This window comes from Alosa sapidissima, chromosome 18, assembly GCF_018492685.1.
Source record: "Alosa sapidissima isolate fAloSap1 chromosome 18, fAloSap1.pri, whole genome shotgun sequence".
NCBI classification, from domain to species: Eukaryota; Metazoa; Chordata; class Actinopteri; order Clupeiformes; family Clupeidae; genus Alosa; species Alosa sapidissima.
In genome coordinates, this window is record NC_055974.1 from 10787937 (window position 1) to 10811223 (window position 23287).

A 23287-nucleotide genomic window follows, 5' to 3' on the forward strand; every position below is an offset into this window, starting at 1 on the left:
CAGGCAGGTGTGGCAGGGAATCCAGCACATTACCAACTACAAGTCCATCTCCGAGGCTGCAGAAGGGGATGCCTCACTGGCGGAGGAGCTGAACCACTTCATCGCCCGTTTCGAGGTTAAGTCACCAGAGGCAACCACACCACACCCAGCAGCCCACAGCGACTTCATCCTCATGGTAGAGGAGCATGAGCAACCAACATTGGATTATCACACTCCACCTGCCTCTGGATTAAGGACTGTCTGACAGACCGCATTCACTGGGTAAGAGTGGGCCCCCATCCATCCCCCACTGGCTGCGTGCTGAGTCCCCTGCTCTATACCCTCTACACCCATGACTGCACCCCCGTTCACCACAGCAACACCTTTGTCAAATTCGCTGATGGCACCACGGTAGTGGGGCTCGTCTTGCGAGGGGATGAGTCCAACTACAGAGACGAGGTGGAGCGATTGGTGGTGTGGTGCAGAGTTAACAACTTGCTCCTCAACACATCAAAGACTAAGGAGCTCATCGTGGACTTCAGGAGGAAGAAAACGGACATCCAGCCGCTGCTCATAGGCGGGACATGTGTAGAGAGGGTCTCTGACTTCCGTTTCCTGGGAGTCAACACCATGGAGGACCTGACCTGGAGCGCCCACATCACGGCGCTTGTGAAAAAAGTGAAGTCCCAGCAGAGACTCTACTTCCTGAGGGTTCTCAGGAGGACGACATCCCTCAAAAACTGCTGGTGTCCTTCTATCGCTGCTCAGTTTAGAGCATTATGTCATACTGTCTCCTGTGTGTGGTTTTCGAGCTGTACTGTGCACAGAGGAAAAAGCTCCAGGGGGTCACAAAGGCAGCACAGAAAATCATTGGCTGCCCTCTCCCCTCTCTGGAAGAACTTCATAGCTCCCACTGCCTCAAAATGGCCAAAGCTATACTTCAGGACTCATCACACCCCAGCCACACACTGTTCAAATTACTGCTGTCAGGCAGGAGATACAGGTCCATGAAAACAAGAATAAACAGACTATCCAACAGCCATAAGTGCATTAAATAGTGCTACTATAGCTCCCACCACTCACTTATGTCATAGGGCTTTGTGCAATTTTTAAATGTGAATGTCTGTATGGTTGTCTCCTATGTGTTTTTAGCATTATACACTGCTCAAAATAAATAAGGGAACACTTTTTCCTAGGAGTATAGCATCAAGTTGATCAAACTTGTAAGCTATTGGTCTGGCCAGTTACGTAACAGAGGTGGTTGTGAATCAGTTTCACCTGCTTTGGTGTCATCAAAGTTAACGACAGGTGCACTAGAGGGGCAACGATGAGACGACACCCAAAACAGGAATGGTTTTACAGGTGGTGGCAACTGATAATTTTTCCATCTTTATCCTTCTTGACTGATTTTTAACAAGTTTCGCATTTGGGTAGGGTCAGTGTCACTACTGGTAGCATAAGCCAGTACCTGGAGCCTACAAAGGTTGCACAGGTTAGTCCAACTCCTCCAGAATGGCACACCAATACGTTCCATTGCCAAGACTTCTGTGTCTCCCAGCGCAGTCTCAAAAGGAGATTCCTGGAGACAGGCAGTTGCTCTAAGAGAGCTGGGCAGTGTGGTAGAAGATCCTGTACCCAGCAGCAGGACCAGTATCCCTGCCAAAGCCCTACAAAATGACCTCCAGCAAGCCGCTGGTGTGAATATCTCTGACCACACTGTCAGAAACAGACTTCATGAGGGTGGCCTGAGGGCCCGATGGCCTCTAGAGGGACCTGTGCTCACTGCCCAGCACTGTGGACCTCAATTGCCATTTGCCATAGAATACAAAATTAGCAGGTCCGCCATTGGCGCCCTGTGCTTTTCACAGATAAGAGCAGGTTCACCCTGAGCACATGTGACAGACGTGAAAGGGTCTGGACATGTTGTGGAGAACGTTATGCTGCCTGCAACATCATTCAGCATGACCGATTTGGTGGTGGGTCAGTGATGGTCTGGGGAGGCATACCCTTGGAGGGACGCACAGACCTCTATGGGCAAAACAACGGCACCCTCACTGCTCTTAGGTATCGGGATGAATCTTCACACACATTGTCTGACCCTGTACTGGTGCAGAGGCCCCTGGGTTTCTCCCTGGTGCACAACAATGGCCGGCCACATGTGGTGAGAGTGTGCAGGCAGTTCCTGGAGAATTAACACCATTCACTGTCCCCCACACTCCCCTGACTTAAATCCAGTAGAAAACCTCTTGGACATTGTGTTTTGGTCCATCAAACACCGGCAGGTTGCACCACAGACTGTCAAGGAGTGGCCATGTCCACACCTGAGAGCAGACCCCCAGGACACCATCCGCCGTCTCATTGTCAAGCATGTGGGGTCCATACGAACTACTGAGTACCATTTTGAGTTGCTGAATGAAATTTAGGCAAAATGGACTTGCTTGTCGCATCATTTTTTCACTTTTTTCATTAATTTTCATGGGGGTCTTTGAATTCAGCCCTCTGTAGGTTGATCATTTTCATTACCAAAAAATAATGGTATATGTAGTATATATACTCTTTTGATCCCGTGAGGGAAATTCAGTCTGCATTTATCCCAATCCGTGAATTAGTGAAACACACACAGCACACAGTGTACAGTGTACACACAGTGAGGTGAAGCACACACTAATCCCGGCGCAGTGAGCTGCCTGCATCAACAGCGGCGCTCGGGGAGCAGTGAGGGGTTAGGTGCCTTGCTCAAGGGCACTTCAGCCGTGCCTACTGGTCGGGGTTCGAACCGGCAACCCTCCGGTTACAGGTCCGAAGTGCTAACCAGTAGGCCACGGCTGCCCCAATGTGGCATCCTTTACCCAGTACACATTACCCAGTGTATATCAGTATAGATATCCAGCATGAGTTTTTTCCCCATTGAGATCTGATGTGTTCCTTTAATTTTTTGAGCAGTGTACATATGTAGCAGTACCATTCTCTTTTTTATGTATTTATTTATGAATATACTACCTCAATAGATGTCTTGTTGCACTTGACAAGGAATGCACTTAATTTCATTGTATCTGTTACAATGACAAATAAAGATATTGTATTCTATTTTATTGTATTCTATACGTTAACATTTATCCATTGTATTATTTAGGCTTACCATATTGTTTCATTATAAAGAAGTTTTTAAGACAAAAATATATCCCGGGTCCACATGGAAAAGTTAGTGGAATGGCTTTGGGATAATTTCAATTGATTCTGGTGACCATACTTATGTCTATAATTAGCCCCAACAGACCTACAGTACAGGTGCATCTAAAAAAACATTGTGGAAAAGTTAAAATTTATTTCAAATAGTGAAACTTTAATATTTTAGATTCTTTAGGCTACACATAAAGTGAAATACTTTTTTTTTTTTTTTTTTTTTTAATCTTGATGATTACATCTCACAGCTCATGGAAATAAAAAAATCAGTAGCCTAGGGCCTATCTCAAAATAATAAAGAGTTTACAATAGGCTACAGAAACGTATGAATTAATCTGAAGATTCCAGACAATACACCCTTAACAAATATAAAATATCTATACTTCAAAGATAGGCCTACTGCACATGCAAAAACATAAAATGCAAAAACCCATGAATGTCTGTCTGCCACTGAAGGAGAGTTAAAAGTAATATATTAAATAGTAATATAGAAAAACACAACATGGCCATAGTAGGCTATTTACATCCATGAAGGTTAGTAATGCAAAAGTGAGATCCAGGACAGTCAATGTCATAAAGTCGCTGAATTAATGTGTGTATGAAGGCAAGAATTCAAGAGATCATAAATCTTTCGTTGTAAGTATGTGCATAATTTGTGTAATATCCAATCATATTGTAGAAGTCCATTACATTTAAGTTCAATTTTTCCAATTAAGATCCCAGAAAATTCCGTCCAGCTTCGAACCGAAATTATCCTTCAACTGTAAGAACAAAAACACACAGTATTGATCAGTTTGGTGTTGCTTCACCCCAGCAGTTCAATAGAGTCGTCTCTTGTGCCTGTTCATATCTGTTGGTAGTGTTTTTGCATGTCTAAAACTAGAAAAGCAACAAGCTGTTCGTCAATGCCACCCATGCCACTCACCGCCATTAAAAGGTTGGCCTGGGCATTTTGCATGGTACAGCCCAGCGGCTCACTGGATTTGCACAGCATTGTGAGAGTGATGTTCCTCTTATTTGCAACTGTGAACCACAAATAGTCACATCAGGAGAAGGAAGACAAGGGGGAGAGAGAGAGAGAGATACAAAATTCTATTCAGCAAAAAGAAAGTAAACAAGTATCGGGTATATAAAGCCAAATACAGTAAAAGGTAAAGTGAGCAAAATCAAAAGATATTCAAATATTGTGTTAAATAATAAAATATAAAATTTAAATAATTGTGTAGCCTATTTCTTAGTGATTGTTGTGCAAATAACTACAAAACCAATTACCTGTCTTGGCTTGATTGTATATCGGTTTACTGCTCTGTTCTCCAGCAAAAACACTAACATTACACCCATATGTTGTTCCAGGCCTTAAGTCTGTCAGAGTGAAAGTGGTGTCTTTGATTCGCTTTATCTCAGAGTAGCCCCAAAACTTGGTTTTGCAGACCACATCGTACTCTATTGTCACACCATGAGAATCGTCTGGTACATCCCATATCAGATTGATTTGAGTAGTACCATTTGGGTACATTTTGAGATTCTTTGGTTCATTGGGCACTGCAATAGAGAAGACAACAGGCTGGTCACAGCATGACCAAATTGCAAAATAATCTGTTCAATCTAAACATTTTGGTATTGGTTATGAAATGAAGAAACTATTTAGTAAAAAACATATACATTATTTAGAAAAAACAAGCAAAAACTTGCTGTTGGAACATCTATCACTGAATCTTGCACTGAAAATGTGCAAGAAAGCTCTGTATATGTCAGTAAATGAAGAGTTCGGTTCCAAAACGCTATATCTCCGTTTTTAAAAACATTAACAAGTCAGGGTATTTATTTATGTATTTCAGTTCCCATCAATTAAATCACAGAGGTGGTGTTTTGATTGAGTAAAGATGAATCAAATAACAATACCCAATTACAGTTCTACTGAAATTACTTGGAAAACTAAATGTAAAAAGATATTTATGAAAATTCATTAAAATGGTGGATATCGTGTTTTGGAACCAAACTCTTCAAACATATGCAGATATGCACTGCTTTTGGTATTACACTTACAGGTATAATCGCTGTTATTTTTAATATCACTTTGTAGTTTTCCAGGTCCAATCACTTTGACTTCTACCGTGTATTTTGCACCCGCTTTCAATTTACTGAATTTCACAGTAGTATTAGGTGTTAATTGTTCTTCAACGTCCGTGCCATCAGGGTTCAATAGTAACACGCTAAAATTCGTATGGCCCCCTATTGGGTTTCTCCATGTAACGGTAATTTCATTTGCGTTTGCATCCATTTCCAGGTCACGGACAGGGCCTGGCTCTACAAATATATGGAGAGAGACATACATTTTTAAAAGGGTTACCATAATTTCATGCATCAATCAGCAGGGCAAATTCAATGACTGCGAAAGCACAGGCATGGCTTTACTCCGTTCCGCTACAAAGAAATGGGGCCAAAATTAAAATGACAGATGTAGGATGTCCAAATTAGAGCCAATTTGTGCACACTAAGAGCGTATTAGGTGCAGAGCACAGTAGACAGAATATTGGACAAATCTGCCAAGAGTCTGTATTTGGTTAAATCTTCTCCATTTTTTATATGGTTGCTTGCTTCACTTAAGCTTACACGACCAGCTTCACAGGGTAAGTTTGACTGGGTAACTCTGATAGCAGCTCATTTTGGCCCTGATGTGGCTCTGATCTGGCCCAGATCATCAGTGCATCCAATCCAGCGTTGGCTATCAGCCTTGAAGAGGTTTAGATTTAGAAGTGAAGTGGCACAGTCAAGGAGGATGACATTGATATAGTCATAAATGTGACAAAATGAAATGTGCACGATTATATTTGTATAGCGTTTGTGATTAGGTAATTGAGTTGGTTCATATTGCGATTGCAATAATTGTGCAGCCCTAGCATCCAATCCAGCATTGGCTATCATATCAGCCTTGAAGAGGTTTAGAGAGGTTGACTAAGGGCATCATTAGTTACACAAAAATAAAGATTGACTGTGAAGATTTCATTATTTCTTTATCTTTTGACTTTTCATTCACTGAAAAGGGACTTACTCGTGAAGCCTTGAATGGTTACAGGTTTTCCCTCCCAGGATTCATTGACTTGTGCCCACACAGTAATATCGAACTCACTGCCAGGCACAAGTCCTGTGGCAGTAAATGTGAACTGGTTGGTGTTGTTGTTAAAGAGGACAGATCCATTCTGCACAAGGACACGGTAACTATTGGCATTTCCCTCTGGTTTTTCCCAAACCACCTTGAAGGTATTGGTTGAAGGATCCTTAACTTGCAGATTCTTCACTTTGTTTGGTCCTATGCAGGAAAAACAAACAAACAAAAAAACAATTTGCAAGACATTGTATTGTCATGTTGTAAAAAACATTTATATCACTCAAAGACAGTGACTATCATTAGTGTCCACAATAGCTCTGAAAGATAGCCAGCACCATCCTGACTGCTCATTTCCATGTGGTATCCTCTGAGGTGAGTGACCAGTAATATTAGCAAACAAAACACAAGGTCACATAAATCCTGGTTCTCTATGCTCATGCCCTTTTATTTGCGGATTTATTCTGCCCTTCTAAAAGGGAGGTCTAGCCTTGTTTCCTGGACAGAGTCTTTGTCACTTTCAGAGAAGCAGATGATAGGAGATGATCGGAGAGCTGCACTTACTAGTGAAGAAACTTTTATTAAAGCGTCGACCTGGTATGGACTCGTCGGCCACCTCTGCGCTGACCTCGACGGTATATTCTCCACCTGCTATCAGGTGCTTAACAGTGTGCTGGCTTATGGTGACATTTGTACAGTTAACAAAGTTGGATGTGTCATACACACACAGCCGGTAGAAGTCAATTCCACCTGGGGGTGGACTCCAAGTTAAGTTGACTGAGGTCTCTTGAATGTCTGAAAGACTGAGGTTCTGAATCTGGTCTGGCTCTGAGAGAAACACATAATAAAACACAATAAATAACTATGTGTGTAGTATCACAAAGGGTATAAGGCCACACGTTGTAGAAAATTCATTTAGGCAAGATATACTGTGTGTTGATGAAAATATTTTTTGGTACAGGTTACAATTTAATCACAGTTTGACCTCTCTCTAACCCCTCAACCCAAAATGGTGTCAACAGGTCTCATGTTACTCACAATTGAACAGCTATCAGTGTCAATCAAATAAGAACTTTCACTTACGGCTGTAGAAGTAGTCTGTTTGAGGATTAAGATCCCTACCACACTTGATTGGAAAGACGTAGACCGTGTACTTTGTACCAGAAGTCAAGTTAGTCAACTCTGTGGTCAGGGTTGAGGTTAGCGCGTCTTGAGTCCAATTATGCTCTGGACTTTTCACCTCCACCCTGTAGCCAGAGATTTCTCCAGGTGCCTCCAACCATTGCACTGCCGCACTGACGTATGTGATGTTATGCACCATTACTTTCCCATAGAAACGATCTGCATACAGAGAGAGATGAGCAAGAGAGATTAGTGGAAAATTCTGTGGCACGGCTAAACGCAGAGAGCCAATCAGCAGTTCATGCATTTGACACTCATGTCACAATAAATATAACTACAAAACTACACGCTGTATGTTTCCAAAACATTACATTGAGGAGAATGGGGCTGGACATTTATATAAGATAAACATAAATGTACTTACCATCATAACAGATGTAAGGTAAGACTTCAGAACAAGCCCTTTCCCACCACAACCCAAAGCTCAGCAATACCAAGCAAGCATCCTCAATAAACTTATTAAGGTCTTCCTCACGGCTGTCAGTGAGATCGGGACATGGGGCAATGGTAGGAGGTGGAATAGTACTAGGGGGAGCGACGCTAGTTGAGATAGTACTTGGAGCCGATGTACTGGTTGCGGCACTAGTACTTAGAGCCAAAGTACTGTTTGTGAAAGTTGTAAAAGTTGTGTCGTTAGTGTTTGAGTTTGTCACATTTGGATTGGGGGTCGTGGTGGTAGTGTTGATGTCTGACATGGTGGTGTTTGTGATGCTATCAGTAAAAGTTGTGTCGTTAGTGTTTGAGTTTGTCACATTTGGATTGGGGGTCGTGGTGGTAGTGTTGGTGTCTGACATGGTGGTGTTTGGAGAAATGGTGGCATTCCAGGAGGTCTGATATAAACTTGGTGTTGTGAGAGATCTGGACAGAGCATCCTTTGCTTCTGGATCATCTATACATTTAAGGAGTTTCTCCAGCTGGGGACACGTGGATGTCTGATTTGTCATTCCGAACGTGGAATTGCTGTCCACTGTGGAATTCCCATCCACTGTAGAATTCCCATTCACTGTGGAATTCCCATCCACTGTAGAATTCCCATTCACTGTGGAATACCCATCTGCTGTGGAATATGTGGAATAGCTGGGTGTAGAAGTCGTTGAAATGAAATAGGTGTTAAGCTCACACTTGATTGGTTCCGGCTTGGGCTTTGGAACAGGACGACCTGGATACCAGTTCTGGATGGTCACAGGATCACCATTGGACCAGCGGGACCACGGAAGTTTTCCCTCAAAGAAGCTGAACCACGTGGAGTTGACGTCAATGGTGCCATCGGTGTCATTGGTGCCATTGGAGAACTGGACCCACGGAGGTGTGCCACTGAACCACTGGGACTCGGGGCGCTGGGACTCCGTGCTGTTTGTGGTGTTGGACAACGGCGCCACTGTTTCGTTGAGCAGCCTCCGCAAACCCACCCAGGCAGCTCTGCTGCGGTTGTCCATTTGTTCCAGCAGGAGGTGTGCGTCTTCGGCCGTGATGGTGGCCAGCTCCCTGTAGCACACCTGGCAGTGCTGCCGAGCGGATTCCCAGCTGGAGGCATTGGGCTGTAAGAAATACTCACGCTCTGCCCTGCCCAGAGACACTACTAGGGATGAAAAGCAAGGTAGGACAACTCAGTTATGTGTCCATGTTCTGATAGACATGCAACACTGCATCTTTTCAGAGCGTTAATTGCTAATAACTTATTTACCTCCATGAAATTATTGAATTATTAATTAAAACAAATTAAAATTATATTAAAACAAATAACAATTATTAACTTTATTAGGTGTAGCCTGGTAAGAAATTGTGAAGCACCATTGGACACCATCTATCTATAAATGATACGTCTGTCTGTTTGTCTGTTATTCGCATCTCTCAAACCGTGTCCGATTGATTTCAAACGTGTTATGTGTCTTGCTACGGACAGGAGTAATTGCAGTGCCAAGTTTGAGTCATTTGAATAAGTAATGTAAAATATATTGTTAAATATATCGGTAAAAGAAGCACACATTTGGTTTCTCTGCTCTACTGTTGCCACAGGACCAGAGACAGAGATGGTAAGTGGAGTTTTGCCAGCACTGAATCAGGGCACAGTACGGGTCAAGATGCAAGATGTTTGGATGATGATCATGTCTGACAACAACAATAAAGGTTCTCTGTATGCAGTTTGCTTACATAAAATGATTCTGCAGATTTTTGCAACAACATACCAACAAACATATGCAGTGGCTGTTCAAAATGATTAAAAATTATGTGCAAAAATCTGACACTTCAAATAGACCAGGCTACTTTGGACTTGAGACTTTGAATAAACAAACGACAATTCCAACTGCAAAGTCCCAAATTGAAACGAGTGATAGGCTAGTGGTCCCGTATTTAAAGGAACACGCCAACATTTTGGGAAATTGGTTCATTCACTGTCTCCCCCAGAGTTAGATAAGATTATGAATAGCCTTCTTTTCTCTGTGCGTGCTCTATGTTCTCATTCAGGCGTAGCACTAATTGTGTGATTTGCACCTGAAAAGCTGCCATAGCAGTGCTTCCCCTGAATGAGATAGTTCCAAGGGTGTAGAAAATCGCTGTGTTGCATTTTACAATATAATTGGTACACATTGTGATTCTACTAGTCACAACATGTAGGCTAAAATGAACAATGCTTGAGTTCTTTTGTCACTTTTGGGAGATTGGACTGCCCACCAGAGATGCTAAGCTTTGCTAACGATGGGTGCTTCAGACAGAGTTATTGCACTTAGACAAAAAGGGTAGCCTATGTAGGCCTATCATGATCTGATCGATGATGATGATCGATGCATCTTTCTACAAAATGGTTTGTCTTCTATATCATTAAGTTATTCAATAGGCTAAACATATGCCTTACATCACAGCTTTAGGCTCATGTCATTTCGATCAGCTACGGACAACAGAGTGTGATGTCACTTAAAGGCTACCAGAGATTGTTGAGTCATATTGTTGCAAATTTCAAGAGGTGATGCATCATTCCACAAAATGGTTTGTCTTCTCTATCAGGAAGTTATTCAATAAGCTTAACAATAAACATAGCCTTAACTGAAAACAGCTGTTAGGTTTATGTCATTTTGATCTGTAAAAATGTCACATGCAGCCATGCCTAAATTTTGCATACTGCACATTAGGCTAATATTATAATATAATATTCAGTATTCATTATTGAATGCTTAACTGGAATTATGTTTTTTCCCAATTATTCTATTTTTAAAGCAGGCATACCTGCGGGCATGTAATTGGGCTATGGGTTTTCTACAGGAATGGCATGTTTGAACGGGCACTGTAGGCTAATGTAAAACTGACAACACCATTCTGGTTGATAAGCAATGAGCTTCATGGCGTTCTCATGTATAGTTAACTGAAGTTAGTTTTAAAAACGTTTTTCCAAAGAAAACTGACAACCTGGCATGACATAAAAGTATCTATAAACCATCCTTTCAAATGTGCTGTTCTTTGAGGAAATGGTCAAATGCAAATAGGACCTTCAGGCATTGCACATTTTGCATGTGTGTTTCCAGGAAGAAATTCCAGGAAAATTATTTACACTGTGCTGCCTAAGAGGAACTTTTCGCCCTCACAGTGACAGTAGTAAATCCATCAGTTGAACATTCAAAATGGCAAATCCTTTAATTTCGGATGTTTAGCTGTGGCTATGGCACAACCATGACAACAAGATTAGGCCTACTCAACAAACATGTCACCGCAGCTTTTTATCTAGACGTACAGGTGGGTACGATTGGTAAAGGGTGTTGGTCACCAAGCAATGTTTAGCTCTACTCTGAAAGTCTAGAGATGCTATCTGACTTGGCAAAGATTGGCTGTTTCTTTTGTACTTTCTAATTTTAGGGAAAACTCCAGGATAATTAATTATTGTAAATATACAACCCCAAAACAGAAAAAGTTGGGACGTTGTGTAAAATGTGAATAAATACAGAATGTAATAATCTGCCAATCTTTTAAACTCATATTTAGTTGCATAAAGGATACAGACAACATATCAAATGTTAAAAATGACAAATTTGACTATTTCATGGAAAAAATATATGTTAATTTTGAATTTGATACCAGCAACATTTCAAAAAAAGTTGGGACGGGGGTGACAAAATGCTGGAAAAGTCCTGTAATGATAAAGAAAACAAAAGGATGAATGTTTCACGACTAATTAGGATAACTGGCAACACAATTGGGTATGAAAAAGAGCATCCCAGAGAGGCAGGGTCTCTAGGAGTAGAGATGAGTAGTGTGTTGTAACTGTGTTGTAAGGCTGCCTACACAACCGCTTGGAGCTCCAGTGGAATTTTAATTTCATGACGGTCTAACCGTTCATGTGCCGTTGAAACGGCGTAAATAGGCGACCCATAAGGCCAGCACTATAACTCCGAGCGTGGTAAACAAAATAGGATATTTCAGGCAGTAAATGCTCCCGTTAAGAACCAAACCAGATTTTGTTCAAATCTACACACCTATGGCTACTGAAAAATGTAAGGTTCATTTAGCAAATGTTATTTTTAACATCGTTGTTTTAGAATTTCTGAACAAATGTGTGGTGATAATTGGGATATATGCAACAGATTTTGCGTGATGTCAAAGGACAGATATTCAATTTTTTTTAATGCAGCCGGTTTCACCCCGTGTTTGCAGACAATGTACAAACAGATGACCTGTCTACTTGCTCCCAGCCGACCTACTTAGGGACCGTCAAGTACCTTCTGAATTACCTTCATAGTCTTTTTTGTCAATAGCTTTGACATCATGTGACCTAGTGACTCCAAACCAATGCAGAATAGTTATCCTATATGGGACTCATCAGACACACCTCTTTTTATAGTCACTGTTTGCACGCTGTATTTTATATGAATATTTTAAAGAAAATACATTATTTCCCATATGGTCTCCTTTTTTTCAATACCTCCCAAGTCACGTGACCTGGGGACTCCAAATCAATGCAGAATAGTTATCCTATATGGGACTCATCAGACACACCTCTTTTTATGGCGACTGTATGCACGCTGTATTTTATATGAATTTTTTAAAGAAAATACATTATTTCATAGAAAGAAACAGACTCCTTTTTTCAATACCTCCCAAGCCATATGACCTAGTGACTCCAAACCAATGCAGAATAGTTATCCTATATGGGACTCATCAGACACACCTCTTTTCATGATCACTGTATGTACGCTGTATTTTATATGAATATTTTAAAGAAAATACATTATTTCCCATAAGGAATGGTCTCCTTCTTTTCAATACCTCCCAAGCCATGTGACCTAGTGACTCCAAACCAATGCAGAATAGTTATCCTATATGGGACTCATCAGACACACCTCTTCCTATAACCATTGAAAGCACACAATATATTAATATTTTAAAGAAAATACATCGTTTCCTATAAGGAATGGTCTCCTTTTTCAATACCCCCCCTCCCCCCCAAGGGAAGTGACGTAGGGACACCAAACCAATGCAGAATATCCTTTATGGGACTAATCAGACACACCTCAAATTAATATAATTTTTGCACATACTATTTTATAGTACCCATTTGTTTCCTATGGAAACTGTTTTTTCTCAATACCTTTCATATAATAGTAGATGCCAAATAATTTTTCATATTGAGGTGTGTCTGATAAGTACCCCATAGCAGAACAGTTCTGTATTGATCTGTGTTGTCTAGGATCCCTTATATGGCAGCTATTGAGTAAAAAGCCGTTTTCCATAGGAAATAAATATGATTCTTTTAAAAAAATTAAATATAATAGTTCATGGAAAATATTATTTCACATTGACATGTGTCTGATTAGTATCACATAGCAGAACAGTTCTATGTTGATCTGTGATGTCTAGCGAGAAAAAAGCTTGCGAGGTATTGAAAAAAAGGAGACCATTCATGATGGCAAATAATGTATTTTCTTACAAATATTCATATAAAATACAGTGTGCATACAGCGACTATTAGAAGAGGTGTGTCTTAGAGATTAGTCTCATATAGGATAACTATTCTGCAATGGTTTGGAGTCACTAGGTCATATGGCTTGGGAGGTATTGAAAAAAAGGAGACTGTTTCTTATATGAAATAATGTATTTCCTTAAAAAAATTCATATAAAATACAGCGTGCATACAGTCGCTATAAAAAGAGGTGTGTCTGATGAGTCCCATATAGGATAACTGTTCTGCATTGGTTTGGAGTCCCTAGGTCACATGACTTGGGAGGTATTGAAAAAAAGGAGACCATTCCTTATGAGAAATAATGTATTTTCTTTAAAATATTCATATAAAATACAGTGTGCATACAGTGACTATAAAAAGAGGTGTGTCTGATGAGTCCCATATAGGATAACTATTCTGCATTGGTTTGGAGTCACTAGGTCACATGATGCAAAGCTATTGACAAAAAAGACTATGAAGGTAATTCAGAAGGTACTTTATAGACGGTCCCTAAGTAGGTCGGCTGGGAGCAAGTAGACAGGTCATCTGTTTGTACATTGTCTGCAAACACCGGGTGAAACCGGCTGCATAAAAAAAAATTGAATATCTGTCGAATATCCGAATATCAAATATCAAACTAACTTCACCTTGGTAAAGGACCGCCACTCATGAGAAAGAGTGCTGTGAGGTGTCTTTTATCCTTTCCAACTATACCTCTGTGAGAGCGGTTTTTCCACACTGGCATATCTGAAGTAAAGGGCAAGGCTGAAACATAGACTGTATAAAATAGGGGCAGGAATCAGAGAATAATATGATCACTATGCACCACTGGGCTATATCACCAAGTGCGCATTATTAAGCGCTTTCAGACATACGCGTAAGACCGGAGGTTCTGCGGATGTTAAACGGTGGGGCCGTATATCTGAACGACATAACCGGTCATATGGAAGTCCGAATTTAGCCGGTTGTTCTACTACTCCCCCCCCTAGTATTCCCTCCGGACATTATGTAAATGTGCTGTGTCTGAACGAAGCGTAGAGCATGCGGTTAAAATTCACACCTAGTGAGAGGGCGTGTCGGTGACGTTTCTTTCGTGCGTCCATGTGCCAGTGCTATGATGGAGCTGCATAGTGCTGTCCAGAAAATCTCCGACCTGGAAAGATGCAGACATCACGGAGCTACTGTCCATGAGGCCTTACAACATTTTGATAGAACACATGAAGGGAACGACAAGAGACATGTCAAGGCCAAACGAATTCAAAAGACTGAATCATAAGCAGAAGGCGCTGAAAAGGCAGTAGCCTACAGCGACGTCGTTGACGACAATAACAGGAGTATTTGGGTCATTCTACAGATTCGGTGCCATTTGTGATTGAGGAGGATGAAATAATGAACATTAAAATGTTAAGCTTTTTTAACTGATGTGACAAAGTAATGTATGTACTTGATAGAAAATACATTTTCCATCTTAATGTAGAGTATTAAGTTATTATTCTGCATTATTTTCTCCAACAAGTCCCAATTTAATTCAACCCCGTCACAGTCATTTTGATATTCAACTATTCATTTTTCCAATAAGCTTGAGATCAGCTTCTGGCATTATCTCACAGTTTAGGTGTCCCTTGTAAATAATGGCATATTGTAATTAAAGACAAAATCAAGAAAAACTGAAAAGCACCATCCTTTCCAGCTTATGATGAAGAAATTTCTGATCTAACTCCACATTTTCGCTAGAAATGTTAAGAATGCTGCGTAATTCCTGACAAAATTTAAATAGACTTTTTCACCCTGATTTAATACACACAATAAATAAAGTATTGGTGTTAAATTTTATGTATTTAATACAAAAATGTCAAAAAATAATCTCATAACAGGAGTGAATGCATCGTAACAGGGTTGAAAATCATGTAACAGGGTTGAGTGAAAGGCATCACGTCATATGTTTTATCTTTTTTTTTTGGTGAGATCACTCACATGTTGCCCTTTTTAAAAAATGTTAAACATTTTTAGATTCCTACTGTCAACATAGCTTTTAAAATGTAAACAATCTAGATGAAATCTAGACAGATTAAAACACATTAATGAACTAACAACAGTATTTCTGATAACAATAATTCATAAAAATATCCATCTGATAATGGCAGGAATGTCTGTTTGAACATTGAGCAAACATCTAAACATTGATAACCTATAGGTAAGCCTACAATTTGTTCACAATTTTAACTGAGAGAGCCTAGCCCACACTTCCTTCTGTATTTCCATGTGCCCAGGGGTGGCCATCTGGCATAACCCCGGTGGGCCATTTTTCCAGTGGGCCGATGCACCTTTTGGGCTGATAGAATGTACATGTATAGTCTAATTTAATTTGTTCGGCCAACTATCAGCCAGGCCAGTCAGCGGCCCATACTGTAGGTTAATTTCCCATATTGACACTGGACTGATCCAATGACAGCTCCTGTTGATGTTAATTGGTCAGATTAATCAGTTTCCTTCAGGCGTCAACATTCAATAGTGAATCAACGGCATGAGTGGTAATAGAGCGTTGAAAGGGTTATATCTCGGAAGGGTTCCGTTAATAATGGTCTAAAAGACTAAAGACTGACGGAAATGTAGATTAGGCTACAAAACCTCAGGTCATATTCATCATGCACACAGCAACTAGGCCTACTGACATTAAAGCGAATGAGTTCATGTAGCGCTACTCTTCCAAAATATACCAGCAATTTAGGTAGTATAGCATACAGGGATAACATTATTTCTAGCAATAGGCCTTGTTTATGTTGTATTGTTTCTGTTGTCCTATAATGGTAACTGGATATCGTATAAATTACAGTAAGGCCTACCACAACCTGTGGGTAATTTCTTTACAAATTCAGTAATTGTTTGATGCTGCTATCAATTGAGCATTGTACCTAGTTTAAATGTATTGAATAATTTGAAATGATACGTTGACCTTTCAGAATTGCTTGTAGGCCTATTTATACTTGGAGATCATGTGCTTCATGGCTACCTCTGATCACCAGTGAGTCAGAGACATAGCAAGTGAGGCCTACATTTGTCCACTTTCAGTGCCCCACAACAATTAGTTCAAAAGATACACATACTAAAGGGTAATTTAAGGATTTTGTATTTAATTAAGTGTGCCGGCCCGATTTTTGGTCCCAGTACGTCCCAGACTAGAAGTCACCGGATAAGGGGGATCAATGCGCTCCAAGATGTCCCTCAAATGGACACCATTTTCCTTTGCTGTTGCCGCTCCTTCGCTTTTCTCTATCCCTTTCTCCTCATCTTTTGACCTCTCTTGTCTAGATCTAATTCCTTTCTTCTTCCCTGCTAAAACATATTTTCCCCATCTCTTGCGTTCACTCTTGAGGTATCTTTCCCTTCGTTCTGGATCAGCATTTCTTCTTGCCCTATACTCTCTTTGTAGCCTAGAAATCTAGACGCACCCTAGCAGCAGCAAATTACATTTGCTGCTAGGGCTAGTCTAGCAACTCTCCGTTGGCTTGTGAGCTGGAAAAATGAAACTTCTATCAGGCCAATCAAATCGTGCATAGAGACATTAGGCGGACTTAACATAATGATTGATGGCAGAGTTGCAACGGTTTGGCTTGAATTCCCTGCTACTTGAAAACAAAGAAGATGGATGTTGCTGTTGGCGAACAGCGTGACACGAGTTAAGCTTTTTTTAAGTTGGCAAAAGTTTGAACTAGCCAACTAGCTCCGCTGGTGGGAAAACGCATGGGACTCATAGGCTGTCCTATTGCGTGCAGAGGGAATTTAAAAGACAACCGATTATCCCACCCCTCGGACTGAGCTCTGCGAATGGTGAGTGCCCAGACCCTACATTTTAATGCGGGTCAGGCTCGTCAGGCTACTCTATTTGTCTTTCTGCTGCAGTGTTGCCATTGTTGAATCTGAAATTGTAGGCCAAGGTCAAGTCAATGACCTGCTTACTTTCCAAGACTAATTACTGTATCCTTTTAATCACTATGTAGTAAAATGAACATGAACTTGCAGATACTACTCCAAAATTTGTCAATGGGCACAGGAGAGAAAACAAGATCATGGTCACTTTTTTTAACTCATTCATTCGAAAATTCCTTGTACTTTAAGTTGATACTGTAAAGCAGTGAACAACAAACATTCACATCTACAATAAAATATGATTGGTATTAAGCAATATACATTAAATATGGCTAAGTTTGAATAGCTACTCAACCCTGTAACAGCCATTCAACCCCGTAACATTGAAAAATGTGATGGGGTTGAATGTGATAGGGTTGAAGATTTTGTGCTAATCTGTTGCTAATTCGGGATGCTAGCAGTTACCAGTGTGCCACATGGCCTTATTCAATTGAAACATTGTTATACTTCATAGATAAAAAAACAATTTTTGGTAAAATCTTCTTAACTATGAATTCCCCCCCCAACAGAGTTGAATACCTGAGATTGACGAAGCCCATATGTGCTTAAAAAACATGAAATATTTATAAAAAGTGAGAGAGCAGCTTAGCAGTTGTCACACCAGGCTTCTCTGAAGACTTTTATGATGTCACTTTCTCATAAATTATGTGCAAAGGATCAAACCATTATGTTATTGTGAGGGGGGGACATTTACACCACCCACCTCACCCGCAAGGCGACCAAAATTGTGAGTGATGCAAGTCACCCCGCTCACAATCTGTTCGATCTACTGCCCTCTGGGAAGAGGTACAGAAGCCTGCGCTCCCGCACTACCAGACTCACCAACAGCTTCATACACCAAGCTGTAAGGATGCTGAACTCTCTCCCTCCTCTCCCCCCTCCACCCTCAGCTACATAACATCCTGGACATTGGACCCACAATGGCCGCGTGCACTACTCCACTTGCACACTTGCACACTTGTACACTTTACAACTTGTTGTTGTTGTCCTGAAAACACAACACTTCTGCTGCTCTTACACAACTTGCACCACTATGTCACTTTCTTTCTTAGGTCAAACAGAACTACCCAAGCCTTTTATTGGCCTGACTTTGCACTAGTATTTTATTGACTGTCTATGCACAATTTCAACCAAATTTTGCTGCTCTTATTTTTTTTCATTATTATATGTGCCCTCTTATTTACTTACTTTTTTGTTTACTTGAATGTTATGTTTGTCTGTGGACTTAAATTGGTAAAATATGTCTTGTCTTCACCGTGGGATAGTGAGAAACGTAATTTCGATCTCTTTGTATGTCTGGAACATGTGAAGAAATTGACAATAAAGCTGACTTTGACTTTTGACTTTGACTTTGACTTTGAATTGTTGCGTTACGGGGTTGAAAGAAATACAAGGACAGGGTTAAAAGCCTAAATTTCTCTGAAAATAAAATGCCTTTTCCTGAGAAAATGCCCTATGCATGAAAAAGGGGGCATATTCGATTAATTTAACAAAAAAAAAACATTATTATTTAACACTGTGTACTCAAAATGAGTCACGCTATTTGCATGATGGTCAATGGGGACAGGATTGTTAATACTCTTAAGAAAAGCAAACATATAAGTATTAAAATTCATCTCTGTTTAAAGTCATATTCTCTACTCTATATTAAAAACATGTAAAACTTTGAAATGTTGTAATTACGCTTATGACATCAGTAAATAAGGAAAATATTCACATACACACTCACATATATCTACGGAGCCCTCCGGGTGACATGGGGGAAAAAACATGGGTTAAAAAAAAAACAAAAAAAAAACAAAAAAAAAAAGTCATGGGAAAAAAAACATGAAGAAGAAAAAAAAACCCGATGTACTTTTGCGGGATCTCGCAAAACTTTTTTTCTACTTTTGGAACTTGCTGGGCTTCCTACTTGACCCCAATAGGCCCACAAACCACTACCGCCAGATGGCAATCATATCATGATACTATGATTGCTCTATCGCTGTTGCGTTTTGTGGGTTTTCTGGACACATTACATAGGCCTATGACACGGGAGGGCGAGGGAGACACCTGCGTGCAGACACACACACACACGCACACGCACACACACACATTTGCATATGTTTGGGTAGACTTCAAACGTTTTTGAATTTGAGCTTACAGTTCTGTGTCCTTTACATTTATTTAATAGGTATTAGTGATACCTCGAAATTAGGCTGCTGTCTGTTAGGCAATTTATTAATATGGGTATTTATTGTAACCCATATGCACAAAACATAATTTCTGAAATGATTTCTTGATTTATAACATGAGATATGTCTCCATAGCAGGTAGCATGTAGGCCTACATGTCACATGAGCCACACATATGACGGGCGCTGCTTCTTCTGTCCCTCCCAAATTGCATTAAAATGGTGTTTTTAGCAATCAGAATTTCCATTTTTTTTCGGGGGAGAAACTCCCGGACACCAATATAGTCCGCACCCCTCTTAGAAAATACTTACAACGTCCCTGTAGGGAGTTATTTATAATTTGGCCAGAGTGTTTCATTGTCCTATCCCACAACCCCCACACTTTTAAAAAGCTTGATACGCCTCTGACGAGATCCCGCAAAAGTAGGCTACATCGTTTTTTTCCCCTTCTTCGTGTTTTTTCCCAACATGTTTTTTTTCCCCCATGTCACCCGGGGGGCTCCGTATATATCCGTTTTATTTAACCAGAAACACACAATCCCTTCAGTCAACACAGTTAGGCTACAACAGACGTGCAGACCGGTGACAGCTTTTGGTGGAAAACACTTTGTTTGTGATGAGGGAAGGAGGGAAGGAAGAGGGGGCGCTGCGAACTGAAGTTCTTTGCACAGAGGCGCAGTGCGGAGCCAGTGCTATATAGTCACGTTTAATTTATTTAATTGAGACACTTAAGTCTTGTATGTAACAGTAGCTGGTATCAGTGGCAATCAGCCTAATGACACAGCCCCACCTGTTTTCCTATGATATTAGGATTGGCTCACTGTCTTGCTGCAACGGCCTGCTGTGTTCAAATCTAGCCGAGTCTGCATGGCTTCAGTCCCAAGCTTGTCATTGTCTTTGCACTTGGCATGTCATTGTTGATTCTTACTGTAAAAAGAGGTGAAGGAGGTGATCTAAAATAGCCTTTGGTTGAGCTGTCGGAAGAATGGGATTAACTTTAATGGAACAAAGAGATATCAAACAATAATGGGCTGTAGACACAAAGGGACATTTTTGGATTATTGGCGAGTCAGACCAAAGGGGCTTCGGAGCAACGCGCAGTCCCCCCTGCAGCGTGCCAGCGAACGGAAAAATGAACAGAACAAAACAAACCAATTAAATATCAACTTAAAAAGGCATGTAGTTGTAGCGCGTTTCTTCTGTGAGAGGTGCAGCTCGTGTGTGTTGCTGTCCTCAATTTAGTGCTGAAGCGGACAATGCGAAGTTACCTAGAATGTTAACTTTGAACTCGTTATATTCAGTAAAGAAGCACTACACAAGTAAAACCATTGTAGGCCTATGTTATAAAAATGTTCTTCATCTATTCTTTTACTCCGCTATACTCAACGTGGAAGTTAGGAAAATCGACCTTCTGGCTTGTGTCAATATTGCACCGTGCGCGTATGTGTAGGTCTACCTGGTGTGCTACGGCAAGCAACATTGACAGAAAAATACACTTTGCTACCGTTTGTGCACGAAATGTGCACTCGCAAGCATATCCCATGCAATTTCCGTGGTCAGATACAAGGCGGGGAACATACAGTAGGTACGCTCCCCTGTAGGTCAATTTCAAGTGCACAATTACGTGACTAGCTACTTCAAGTATTAGCCTACGAACAATAGATTTTTCTTCTTTAGCCTACATAATGCACACAAACAGCAGCTGTGACAGGCAGCGGCCGCATATATTCTGCGTCATATCTCGCATCTTGTGAACTCTACAAGCCCCCACCCCTACTCGACAACCACACGGAGATTCTGTAATGTGCGTGTATGTCGTTCACACATAGGTCCGTATAAGGTCAGTATAAGGTCCGCAGGTTAGCATCATATCTGAATCATCCGAAGGGTAGGACCTCCGTTTGACAAACCTCCGCTTGACAAACCTCCGCATATACTCCGGAGGTTATATCTGAAAGCGCTTATTATCCATGTGCACAGTTTGATACTTAATTAAAAAACTGCAGCCAAAATTGTAACAGCCAAATTTGTATTGAGGCATGATACACAAAATACCACTGTCTTATCTGGGCCTGAGCTTGTTTCAAATGGACTGAAGCAACATGGAAAAAGGTCCTGTGGTTAGACCAATCAAAATTTGCCAATTTTTTTGTAAAACATGGACTCATCAGGGCTAAAGAGTAGAGGGCTTATCCAAGTAGCCAACTTGTTTTAGTGCTCAGTGCGAAACCCAACATCTATGACGGTGTGGAGGAGCATTAGTGCCTACAGCATGGGCATCTTGCACATTTGGCAAAGCACAATCAATTCTGAATTATGTAGATTTTGAGCAACATATACTGCCATCCAGGCAACATCTTTTCTGGGAAAGACCTTGAATATTTCAAGAAAACAATTCCAAATTGAATTCTGCACATATTTAAATAGTATTTCTCCACAGAGGAAGAGTCCAGATTTGTCAAATTAGGTGCATAATGGAATGAAAAACATGACTAAGAATACCCCATACTGTTGAGCGATTGAAATCTATATTGGGGAGTAATTCATTCTCAAAACTCTAGCAAATGGTCTCCTCAGTTCCAAACCAGACCACATTTTCATTTTCAACATTTCATGTTGTCTGTCTTTTTTGATGCTAAATATGGGTTTACAAGATTTGTATATTACATTCTGTTTTTATTTACATTTTACACAACGTCCCAGCTTATTCTGTTTTGGGGTTGTAAACTATAATGCATTTGTATACCAAAATCAAATGCTTCAATGCAATGATTGCAGTGACTAAATGTTAAAGTGAAGCTTCCCAACATCAGATACAGCACAACATACAAAAAGAGAAGAAAAGAAAACCAGCATCCCACTTTCAGTATTCCAAATAGTGAGATAAAATGTTGAACAGGGAAAATTCACTCACCCAGTAGAAACACCAAAAAAACAATCCACATTCTGTCTCTCCTATCCGGTTACTAAGATGCAGAAGAGTGTATAACCAATGGTCTGGAACAACTACTTATACTGTTTGGTTTGGGTCATGTTATCAGTGGTCTGCATTTGCATAGAGCACATCTAACAGCCAATTCGAGGACCTCATTGGTGTAGAGATAAATGAGCACTAAAGAAGTGCGTCCGAAGGGTTTGTCGGCAGCCTATATTGCAGTATATGTATCATTTGACCTGCTTCCCCAGTCATGCTAATCACCAGTGTTATTAGCTGGTTCTTTCAAGATGGTGTGTGTGTTGAGCATTCAGGTGCATAATGGCTGCCGTGCCTCACTCAGGTGGGTGCTACATACTGGTGGTGGTTAGTGAAGTATCCCCCATTCACTGAAAAGTGCTTTGGGTACCTTGATAAAGAGCTATATAAAGCAAAACAAGTTGTTATTTGGGATCCACTTAGCTTCCCTAAATAATTTAAGTTGTTATTAATTTAAAGATTAGTTCATGATGCTTTCTTTTTTTTTTGATTTTGAACAACTAATTTCTAAGATTTGATCGCTGGGATTTTACAGGCACTCACATATACATATAGAAATTGGTGTTATTAAAGAAAGGAAAAAGCCATTGTTTAAGGAATGTTTATTTGCTTTTGTTTATCCAATCTCCCTTAATTTCTTTTTTTTTCTAAAAGTATTGAACTCATTTTCCAAAAAACAAGGGCAGTTTTGAAATTGGCAGTGAAACAAAAACAAAAAACGCTGATAAAGTATTCGAGTGTACGAGTATGTATGTGTGTGTATACATGCAAAAGAAACAAATGACAATTCTTAACAAAAATAAGCCTGAGAAAATATAACAAAAGAAGAAAATACAA

At 40.4% G+C, this 23287-nt stretch overlaps 1 protein-coding gene across 1 annotated transcript; it reads right to left on the minus strand.

Annotated features, from left to right (window-relative positions):
• Positions 1–3299: 3299 nt before the first annotated feature.
• On the minus strand, positions 3300–22601 carry LOC121690211. Its single transcript, XM_042070640.1, has 9 exons — positions 22391–22601; positions 7815–9026; positions 7352–7609; positions 6833–7096; positions 6215–6472; positions 5209–5469; positions 4435–4704; positions 4088–4185; positions 3300–3923 (listed from the first exon to the last, which is right to left on the minus strand). Exons 1-9 carry the CDS (start codon positions 22419–22421, stop codon positions 3861–3863), a joined length of 2715 nt encoding a protein of 904 aa, XP_041926574.1. The 5' UTR covers positions 22422–22601; the 3' UTR covers positions 3300–3860.
• Positions 22602–23287: the final 686 nt, after the last annotated feature.

Coding starts and splice junctions, on each gene's coding strand:
- LOC121690211 (XM_042070640.1), bottom strand. CDS start 22,421: ATGTGGATTGTTTTTTTGGTGTTTCTACTGG. Junction 5,470..6,214: donor AACCATTCAAGGCTTCACGA/GTAAGTCCCTTT, acceptor ATATATTTGTAG/AGCCAGGCCCTGTCCGTGAC. Junction 4,705..5,208: donor AAATAACAGCGATTATACCT/GTAAGTGTAATA, acceptor TCTCTATTGCAG/TGCCCAATGAACCAAAGAAT.